Below are 11,658 nucleotides of genomic sequence, written 5' to 3' on the forward strand. Positions count from 1 at the left end.
GGGAGAGAGAGAGGGAGAGAGAGAGGGAGAGAGAGAGAGAGAGAGAGAGAGAGAGAGAGAGGGACAGAGAGAGGGACAGAGAGAGGGACAGAGAGAGGGACAGAGAGAGGGACAGAGAATCACAAAGTTGGTCCTTTATCTAAAAGCTGTTCCTTTTCTCAAGGATACTGTGTCTTTGATTTTTTTCAGAAGGGTCATAAAACACTCCAGCCTCCGAATCGGCTGGGTTTGGTACAGAGGTGTAAGGGTATTGGGAGGCCTTTTTGTTTATATACAAAGGAATGAGACTTTAGGTTAAAGCTTATGCTTTAGAAGTGACCTGTATAATGAAAGGTCAGCTCTGGAAGCTGAAGTCTTGGTGAGTCAGTTCAGTTGTGGAGTTTAGATTAGAGTGATGCTGGAAGAGCACAATAGGTCAGGCAGCATCCGAGGAACAGGAAAATCGATGTTTCGGGCAAAAGCCCTTCATCAGGAATGAAGGCAGGAAGCCTCCACGGTGGAGAGATAAATGGGAGGGGGGTGGGGCTGGGGAGAAGGTAGCAAAGAGTACAATAGGTGGATGGGGGTGGGGAAGCTGTGTGAAAACAGGCTGCTGGACTCTCTCTCCTTCTGCCCTTCTAACTTCAACCTGTAACCCTTTGTTTCATTTTTTTTGCTGGTGTTTAAGGAGTTTGTTTAGTGGGACTGTTGTGTATATGCAGAACAGCATAATTAAGTCGAGTTTGGGATAGTCTAAGTTCTGTGGGTATTCTATATTCTGTTCTTTGTGTTTCATTTATTAATTTTGTGAATTCATTTTTGTCAGTTTTAAAACCTGGAATTCAACCTAGCTAACTTACTATGGGTAGCTTTCACTGTACACTGACTGAAACAAATTGCAAAGTTACGGTCTGGGCTGCCCACTTAAGAATGTTTTGAGTGGTCTGGCTTAACTAGGTAACCAACTACCACCGTGCTCAGGAGTAAGTGAGACATAAAAGATATTTACTCCAACAGTTTACTTGGAGCTGTTGGGAGATACACTAGCATTTCTCTCCCCATGGAACTGCTCAGGCTGTCAATCACCAGTATGTACAAGACCAAGCGAAACAAACTAAGTTTTAATATATGTGTTCAAAATAGTAGTCAACATTGTTATCAGGTTACTACTGATCCGAAAATGTACTAAACTGCCATTTAACTACAGTATAGCTAGAAGTGCAGGTCAGAGGCAAGGAACTCTGCAGCAAATAACTCACTCTCATCTCCACAAAGCCCGTCCATCGTCTAGAAGATATAAATCAGAAGTTTGCAGAAATACTTGCCATTTGCCCGAGTGACTGCAGCTCTAACAATACTCAAGTAGTTCAATAGCATCCATAATAAAGCTTCTACTGTCAGCATGGTCAACATGGGTGCAAGTTCCATGATTTTCATGAGTTATGGTAATCTGAATGCATTGCCTGAAAGGGTGGTTAAAGTATCAATTATGACTTTCAGAAGGGAATGGAATAATTATCTTATGATTGAATTTCCTGGACTCTGAGCATGGGAGTAGGACTATCTGGATAACTTTCAAAGAACATGTGTAGGCACCACAGGCTGTACAGCTTCCTCTTGCGCTGCAGTAATGTACAAACCTATAGGGGATTTGAGTGCCACTCACTAAGATGGTTTATACTATGACTGGGAATAGCAGGACAGTCCATTAAGACAATGAGACAATAAAGCCCCATCAGCATCCCATCTGAACACACATACCTCCAGCTGTCCATCCTCTGTGCAAGCATGGAGTTTAAAGTGCTGAATGCTAATGGCTGCCATCACGTGGCCCTTCCTTCGAGAGTCACATCGACAGTGTGGAAAAACTATCTGATTGTAGCCTTCACAAGTCCGAATCATGTTCAGGTACTGCAATAATAGACAGATATTTAGTGTCAGATTAATGAATGGCCTGCCAGCAAATCCCACTCCCCCACCAGCCCAACATTGTTTAATCCAATTCATCACTCGAACTAGATTCAAATCTGCACTAATCTAATAAGACAGACTTGCATTTATATAGTACCTCTCAGAACCTTAAGTAATCCCAAAATGCTTTGCAGCCAGCTATGAACTGAAGTGTGGCTAACCACATTAGCAAATGGGTGCACAGCAAGATCCCACAACTGCACAGTGGCAATACTGGAATAATCGTTTTCAGCAACACTGGCTTAGAAATGTTTTGGGATATCCTTACAATGTGAAAGGAACAATATAAATTCAGTGTTTCTCGTTCTTAATCCTGCACTTGCTGCCTCATCTATCTATCTCTGCCGACCCCCAATAATTCCCCATTCATCAATACATGGAATTCATATCTCGTCCATGAGTTCCTTCATTGACATTATTTCCTAGTTCAAGTAGCCAGTCATTCTCTGCTATCCCTCACAGCTCTGCGTTCAATCTCAGCCTCATCCATAAGAAAGCATAAAGCCATAAGACACAGTAGCAGAAATTAGCCCATCAAGTCTGCTCCGCCATGCAATTATGACTGACACGTTTCTCAACCCCATTCTCCCACTTTCTCCACATAATCCTTGATCACCTTGATACTCAAGAACCTATCTATCCCAGTCTTAAATGGCCTGGTCTCCACGGCCATCTGTGCCCTGGAAGGATTTCCCCGAAACACTCCACTATGCTGCTCTATGCCACTCATGAACAGATCATCAGGTCATTTATTTCATTGTTAAGGGACTGTAGGGAAGACAGACTGTCCAACCTTCTCACCCAAGAGCAGAACACTAGCTGGTTCTCCTGTGTGTGCTGTGGGTTCAACAGCCTTGATGTACTGGGCTGGACAATACAGTGGCAAATTTCATCTCAGTTGCAGGTGTTGTTTTAAACAAGCAGAAGGTGCAAAACCTCCCAGTAACTCAGCAGGTAGCAGCACAATGGCCAGTTTGAGGCTGACCTATTCCTGTGTACAACTGGAAACTTGCAACTCCAACATTATGACATGATTTGGAGAGGCCGGTGTTGGACTGGGGTGTACAAAGTTAAAAATCACAACCCCAGGTTATAGTCCAACAGGTTTATTTGGAGGCACCAGCTTTTGGAGCGCAGCTCCTTTATCGGGTGGTTGTGGAGAATAAGATTGTAAGACACAGAATTTATAGCAAAAGTTTACAGTGTGATGTAACTGAAAATATATATTGAAATAGACCTGGACTGTTTGTTAAGTCTCTCAGCTTTTAGAATGACCATGTTGGCTTCAGTTCTTCCGTATGTAAATCACAAAACCTCTTTTAAAAAGTTACATTCTCAAATGAGTTTTAACAACTGGTGCCACATTGGCCCAGATAATGTATTGAAGGTGTTAGCTCCCTGTGAGGCGTCTGTGCCACAATGGTCAGACTGATTCTAATCTAAAAAACGGATTTACAGAATCTTACATGTCTTCATGTAGTTTTTGAGTAAAGTAAATGTAATTCTGCAAGTACAAATTCAACCCACAAAGTGTCTGCGAGAGGGTGTGAGTGTGTAAAGGGGTTTAAATCTGTGAGAGCGTGTGTGTAGAAGTGTATGTGTGAGTGTATGACAGTGGGTGTGAGTGCGTGCATGCGTGCGTATATAAAGTGCAATGGAGTCACCTGTAGTGTGACATGAACCCAAGATCCCGGTTGAGGCCATCCCTATGGGTACCGAACTTGGCTATCAGCCTCTGCTCGGCCACTTTTCACTACTGCCTGTCCCGAAGTCCGCCTTGGAAGATGGTCATCCGAAGATCCAAGGTCAAATGTCCTGGACCGCTGAAGTGTTCTCCGACTGGGAGGGAACACTCTTGTCTGTTTGTTCTGCAGTGTCCATTCATCCTTTGCCGTAGCCTCTGTTTGGTCTCGCCAATGTACCATGTCTCAGGGCATCCTTGTCTGCAGCGTATGAGATAGACAACGTTGGCTGAGTGGCATGAGTCCCTGCCACGTACATGGTAGGAGGTGTACCCACTCGTAATGATGGTATCAGTGTCGACACTCTTGCAGCGTCTTGCATGAGACAGGATTGTATGGAGTTGTCCTGAAAGCCGGACAGCTTGCTACAAACAATGATCTGTTTGAGGTTTGGTGGCTGTTTAAAGGCAAGAGGTGGAAGTGTGGGGAAGGTCTTGGCGAGATGCTCATCCTCATTGATAATGTGTTGCAGGCCGCGAAGAACATGGCATAGTTTTTCTGCTCCTGGGAAGTACTGGACAACAAAGGGTACCCTGTTGGTTGCAGCACGTCTGTCTCCTGAGGTGGTCATTACGGTTCCTTACTGTGGCACGTCTGAACTGGTGGTCGATGAGTTGGGCATCGTACCCCGTTCTTAACAGGGCATCCCTGAGTACTTCCAAGTGCCCATCACGTTCCTCATCTGAGCAAATCCTGTGTATGCATTGGGCTTATCCATAGGGGAAGGCTGTTTTCATGATTTGAGTGGAAGTTGGAGAAATGTATCAATGTAGAGAGAAATCACTGAAAAAACTACACAGTGATATCAACAAGTTTCATCCCACCATCAAATTCACCATGGACTACACTCTACTATCTGTCTCATTCTTGGACACGTGCATGTCCATCAAGGATGGGCACCTCACTCTACCACAAACCCATGGATAACCTCACGATGCTACATTTCACCAGCTTCCACTGGAAACATATTAAAACATCCATCGCCTATGGATAAGCCCTACACATACACAGGATTTGTTCAGAGGAGGAAGAACGTGATGGGCACTTGGAAGTACTCAGGGATGCCCTCTTAAGAACAGGGTACGATGCCCAACTCATCGACCACCAGTTCAGACGTGCCACAGTGAGGAACTATAATGACCTCGTCAGGAGGCAGACATGTACTGCAACCAACAGGGTTGCCTTCGTTGTCCAGTACTTCCCAGGAGCAGAAAAACTACACCATGTTCTTCACGGCCTGCAACACATTATCAATGAGGATGAACACCTCGCCTTTAAACAGCCACCAAAACTCAAACAGATCATTGTTCGTAGCAAATTGCCTGGCTTTCAGGAGAATTCCATGCAACCCTGTCACGGTAGACGCTGTAAGACGTGTCAGAGTGTTGACACGGACACCTCCCACCATGCACATGGCAGGGACTCATGCCACTTGGCCAACATTGTCTATCTCTCATACACTGCAGACAAGGATGCCCTGAGACATGGCACATTGGCGAGACCAAACAGAGGCTCCTAACCCCGCACACATACACATAAAAGTTTGTGGGTTGAATTTGTACTTGCAGAATTATATTTACTTTACTCAAAAACTGCATGAAGCCATGTAAGATTCTGTAAATCCGTTTTTTAGATTAGAATCAATCAGTCTGACCATTGTGGCACAGACGCCTCACAAGGAGCTAACACCTTCAATACTTTATCTGGGCCGACATGGCACCAATTGTTAAAGTTCACTTGAGAATGTAAAGTTCACTTTTTTAATAAAGTTTTGCGATTTACATACGAAAGAACTGAAGCCAACATGGTCATTCTAAAAGCTGAGAGACTTAGCAAACAATCCAGGTCTTTTTCAATATATAATTTCAGTTACATCACACTGTAAACTTTTGCTATAAATTCTGTGTCTTACAATCTTATTCTCCACAACCACCTGATGAAGGAGCGTCGCTCCGAAAGCTAGTGCTTCCAAATAAACCTATTGGACTACAATCTGGTGTTGTGTGATTTTTAATTATGACATAAATAGATTCCAAAGTACTTCACTGGCTGTAAACCCTTTTGTAATGTCTGTAGGAAGTGAGAAGTATTATAGAAATGCACCCTCTTCCCCTTTTCAATACCCAGGACTTCAATCACAGCTTCAGTCATCTTTGTCTAACTCTACGGCTGCGCTATATCAGTTGTCATCATCTTGAAATCCACTGGGAATTACTGCCCCTTGAAGGTACTAAACAATTCACAAGGTGACTATCATTGGAAGAACTGGTTCAAGCCTTAGCCTTTTGGAAGTGGAATATCTGAATCAAGTCCTTTCCTGTGCGCCATTTCTGATAACTAACATTCTAAGCTGCAAGTTCTAACGATAAATTTTCCTGTTTTGTCAACGCATAAATATTAAACAAACAGGCAGGATCCTACCATGACTTTTTTGTGCTGCTCCGACAGTTTCTGAAGCTGGTATGACTTATCGCCGACGCGAATCCGCCCTTTCTTTACGTCCTCCACGGCCTGCAATTACAACACAGCTGCTGACTTATGGCAGTGACACACAGACCTGCAGTTATTATTACCACACAGAATAAAATAGCTTTTCACAAAATTCTATACGACTATTCCATCAGTAAATGCCTACAACATAAAGATACTTGTGCCTTTAACTCTGCCCTCTTCAACAGACCTGCTCCTCCATAGGCAGTTGTGCCTAGAGTTGCCTGAATTTTACAGTGGAGGTCAAGAGCCTTTATTACTTAAAGCTTTTTTTTGGTAAATATGGTTATTAGCAAGAAAACAAATTTTTTGACTTTATAAAAATATAAAGTTATTGAAAATATAACAAATAATAAATACCAGTACAATAAAGAAAAATGCAACTTACAATACAACTACTGTTTACTAACTACCCTATAATACAAAACCCTAACTGTGCAAAACACCACCAATAAATATGTAAGCGACTAATAAAACAAAAAAAAACACACAAAAACACAAAATAGCTATGCTCGGAGCAAAGCTCCCAAACAAAAAAAAAACGGGAGAATTGTATATGTACCCGTATTAACTCAGGAGCCCCCCTCCAGGGCCCAGGGCTCAGCAAACCACACCATCCTGGTTTAAACAAATGCCCTAGTTAAGATAGCTGACAAATCTATATCCAAATAACTCAAAAAGGACTGCCGTATTTTATAAAAGAGGTCTATTGTGTAGTGCACCATGTTTGTAAAAAAAATCCAAGAGAATGTATTCCATAATCAATTTCTGCCATCCCAGCAAGCCCGGTGGGTTCTCAGGCACCCAATTCATCAGAATATTCTTCTGTGCACTGTAAGCAAGATTAAATAGTTTCTTCCCATGCCCATCTGAAGATGATAAATTCAGGAGAGAGATCAGGTCTACTTTAACTTCGGTTCTCAATACCCTCCCCATCACTCCAGCCATGGCGCTCCAATAAACATGGAGCCTCTGGCATGTCCAGAAACAATCGGCAAGAGTATCTACACTTATTTCACATTTGGGACACATTGAAGATGTCCCTTCGCCAGATAGTCCGATGCCAGATGAATCCTGTGCAGAACATTTAACTGGATAGCGCTTGTCCTATTACAGGATTAGATCTTTTGCATGTTTTCCCTTATGTCCTTCCAAGTTTCAGAAGAGATCTCCACTCTTAGCTCTTGCTCCCAGGCCTAAAATAACCAATTAATATCCTGCCAGGCCCTGCCACCCAGCAGGCGATAGAGGGCACTAACCGAGAGGGCGCTTATGGTACATAGCAACAACCTTTATCAGGCTTACAGGGCTTAGTGAAAAGCACAGTCATCTTCTGGATGAAATCCCTAACCTGAAAAAAAAAGGCAAAGATCTCATATTTGCGGCTCAGTTGCTCGAAAGACATCATAACCTCCCCCTCAAACAAGTTTCCCAGACTGGAAACTCCTCTCGCTGCCCATAGTTTGAACCCTGAGTCCATCATCCCTGGTCAGAACCCTGGCATACCAACTATGGGCGTAAGTGGCAAAGTCTTGGATAAGCAACCCTCACTCTGACATATTGTTCTCCATGCCTTGACTGTACTAATAACAATGGGGTTCTGGCCATGGTCCATAACGGTCCTCATCTTATCCATAAACAGGTTAATAAGAGGGCACTTTGCCTGGGAGGCCTCAATATGCAGCCATATCGAGCCCGGATCATCACCTGCCCAATCGCACACAAAGGACAGCAGGGAACTCAACTGATACCTCCTGATGTCTAAGAAATCAACTCCTCCCCATCCTTTAGGCAACTGCAACTTAGTAAGTTTAAGGAGGGGCCACCCACAAAGCCAGACAAAGGAACGAAACCAACCCATAAGTTTCCACAGCGATGACCTGGAAACATTAGAGGGAGCATAGGCATGGGATAAAGCAAACGAGGAAGGACATTCATCTTAATGAGGGTTATTCAGCCCAACCATGAAATTGGAAAAGCCTGTCATCTCTGGAGATCCTGCCTAATATGGTCGAGCACGTGAGCGAAGTTAGTCCAAATTAGCAAGTGAGTCCGAAATAACTTATCAAATATGGGCGTAATAAAAATGCCGAGGAATCCTGATGAAGGGCTTCTGCCCGAATCGTCAAATCTGCTGCTCCTCGGATGCTGCCTGACCTGCTGTGCTTTTCCAGCACTACACTCCTGACTCGATCTCCAGTCCTCACTTTCTCCCTTCTATTTTAGCCCACCTGTCCTCACAACCTTCAGATCGATACAATTCAGAGTAAAAACTCCGAAAAGCCTCATTAATCCTTTTGGCATCGTATGTAAGGACCCCCAGTGCTGTCTCTAATTGCAGTAATGGATCGGGGAGCATGCTTTTTCCTAGTCAGATATGCTAAATACTTCACTGGCCTATCCCCATACTCGAACAGCCTTTGCCTAAAAAAAAGGCAAGTTCTTTCTTTGCAGTTTGTGTCAGTACTGAATTCAAGACAGCCCAGAGGGCCATGATTTGCTGTAGCTTAGTCACCAAAAGCTGTGCAAAATGTGCCACCTCGGTGGATTTCAACCGCATCTCAAGCGGACACTGCTGTTCCCCCTTCTGTCATTTCCTGCTAGCCAAATAGGGAATAGCTAATCCCCTAGCAAAGGCCTTAGCGGTCTCCCATAGCATAGACGGACAACTAGCCGTGCCTGAGTTGATAGTCAAGAATTCCTGAAACTCATTCAAAAAGTATTCCACAAATTTGGAATCCTTAAGGAGAAAAGGGTCCAAACGCCAGTGCCACAAACCTAGCCCCTCACTCTTGGCCTTAACCTCCAAACATACCGTTGGGTGATCAGAAACAGCTATTTTACAACCCATAATCGATCCAGAAGGGTCGAGGGAGCCAGAAAGAGATCAATCCTCGAGTGACATTTATGTGGGTTTGAAAAAAGGTGATGTTCCTGCCGGTAGGATGAAGACATCTCTAAATATCCACCAGCCCCAACTCCTCACATAAGTCAGTCACCTGCTTGGCCTGCAAAGAAATAGTTGGGGGTCCACTGGGCATCCCGTCCACTGTCAGATCCAGAAGGTAATTAATGTCCCCCTCCTACAATAATGTGCTGTGTTCCAAAGTCGCTCACCAAAGATTTGAGGGGATGCGGAGGACAGGAGACATTTAAAATGCCATATTCCTCCCCATGTATCAGGGCCTTGAGTATCACAAACCGTTCTTGCTCATCTTTCACCTGCTCTAATAATGTGAATGGAAGATTTTTCTGGATAAGTACCACCACTCCCCTACTTTTAGTAAAAAAGGATGAAAAGAATACCCGGTCATAACCCCTCTGTTGTAACTTCAGGTGTTGCCCATCATCAAGATGGGTTTCCTGCAACAAAGTGATATCAACCTTTTCCCTCTTCAGGCTAGAAAGTATTTTTTTTCCTTTTAACAGGCAAATGACTTCCCTTGATGTTCCAGGTGCACCCAGGTTGGACCTGAGCACAGATCTCCTCACGGATCTCAACTACAGCCCCAACCTTCGAGGTAAGTCTCACCATCACTGCCACCAATTCCCGTGAGTCTGTCAGGTCCCCTGGGGTTTCAGGAGAGGCTGATGCTGTGGCCACTGGTGTGCCTGGTGCTGCAGGGGAGTGTCCTCCCTGCTGCTGTTTGCTCGCTCCTTTTCCTTTTGGCATCCTTCCCACTCCCAAGTATTAATGAATGTGTTCTATAAGGTTTTAAGCTAATAGTTCCTCAACATAAGTTGGCCAGGGATGGCAAAAAACATCAATATGCCTTGGCTGTTAGGCAGAGCCATACACGGCAGTTCTACAGAATCGCCGCCATCTTGCAGATTCTCAAAAAAAAAGCTCTCTCTTAAAAAAAAGATTTGCCTAAAATAAAAACTTCTTGGGGGGGGGCGGCGTCACAGGTTGGGAATTTTACATTGCTAAACCAAATATTTGACAAATGGCCAAGCAAGATATATATATTAAATTTATGTTACAATGGAAAAGAAATCAAAACTACAATAGATAGAATTCTGATTTATTCATTTGTTATGATTTTGTGAAAAATGCTGAGTGAAATTGTTTGTGTGGAATTAAAACAATTTCTTCAGTTATTTATTCTTGAGATAATAAAAGCTTCTAATAGGAAATTATGAATAATTTATTGTCTCTGACATAATCAAAACAATAATCACTACAACCGCAAGACTAGGTCCTCAAACCAGAGTTATCTATAACCATCTGAAGGGTTACTGACTTAAAACCTTAACTCACTTTTCTTCTCCACAGATGCTGCCAGATCTGCTGAGTGTCTCCAGCAATTTCTGTTTCTGATACCATGTTTAGCTATACTACCCCCACGGATACAGAGCGTTATGTTAAATTAAATTACCATTTCAACCTTTAAAATGCAGCATAATGATTAATCTTTCACCTGCATAATAAAAATTTTTTTTTAAAATATTACTGTTTCAACTGGTAAAGACAAAGTTAGACAAAGTGTCGAAGAGTCACAGGTTGCAAACCTCTGCACTAAACTTTGAGATCCTCTCTGTTTCTTTATCCTCCGTTAATTCCTTACTCCAACTCAGCTTTTCTGCATCATAAGGTTGCAACTAGCTAGGTGTTGAATATTTTTGATAATGCTCCTGTGAAGAACCTTGGGACATCGAAGGCACTATACAAGGACAGTTATTGTTGGATGCTTGCCATTTGGGAACTTGCCACAAGTCTAGGAACTTTTTTTTTGAGAAAATAGCACAGTTGGAAAGGGACTACGCTCCAATGTATCTCACTGCAGGATTAAGATCAGGAATTATTAACACACAAACATATGCATCAAACATATGCCACCTCAAAACGGACCCCGTCACCAAGGATATATTTCCCTCCCCACCCCTATCAGCGTTCCGGAAAGACCACTCCCTCCGCGACTCCCTTGTTCAGATTCAACTCCAGAAATCTAACTCAAATCTAGACTGCCTCACCAATCCAGCACTAAGGGAATGCTGTGCTGTTGGAGACGCTATCTTTCAGTTGAGCAATTAAACTGAGACCCAAAATACCTTTTCAGTTGATTGTAAACAATGCCACACTTTTAAGTAGTGAGTGGTGTTTCTGGTTCATTTCATTGTGCTCTGGAGGAGCCTGAAGCAGATTCCTGTTCAATTACCAATGCGGAACTGACTCCCACAGCTACCTAGATTATACCTCCTCCCACCCTGCCCCCTGTAAAAACACCATCCCATATTCCCAATTCCTTCGCCTTCGCCGCATCTGCTCCCAGGAGGACCAATTCCAATCCCGAACAACCCAGATGGCCTCCTTCTTCAAAGACCGCAATTTCTCCTCAGACGTGGTTGACGATGCTCTCCACCGCATCTCCTCCACTTCTCGCTCCTCCGCCCTTGAGCCCCGCCCCTCCAATCGCCACCAGGACAGAACCCCACTAGTCCTCACCTACCACCCCACCAACCTCCAGATACATCG

At 43.6% G+C, this 11,658-nt stretch overlaps 1 protein-coding gene across 2 annotated transcripts in view; it reads right to left on the reverse strand.

Annotated features, from left to right (window-relative positions):
- The window catches only part of LOC122542596 (sorting nexin-27-like), a 126,694-nt gene that overhangs the window by 17,346 nt on the left and 97,690 nt on the right, over positions 1–11,658 (reverse strand). For both annotated transcript variants that reach the window (XM_043680539.1, XM_043680540.1), the window contains exons 8-9: positions 6,114–6,203; positions 1,741–1,890 (exon numbers count right to left, since the gene is read on the reverse strand). In XM_043680539.1, the coding sequence (XP_043536474.1) occupies positions 1,741–1,890; positions 6,114–6,203 (240 nt within the window). The remainder of the gene's footprint in view (positions 1–1,740; positions 1,891–6,113; positions 6,204–11,658) is intronic.

The sequence above is a fragment of the Chiloscyllium plagiosum genome, chromosome 40 (genome assembly GCF_004010195.1).
Source record: "Chiloscyllium plagiosum isolate BGI_BamShark_2017 chromosome 40, ASM401019v2, whole genome shotgun sequence".
NCBI classification, from domain to species: Eukaryota; Metazoa; Chordata; class Chondrichthyes; order Orectolobiformes; family Hemiscylliidae; genus Chiloscyllium; species Chiloscyllium plagiosum.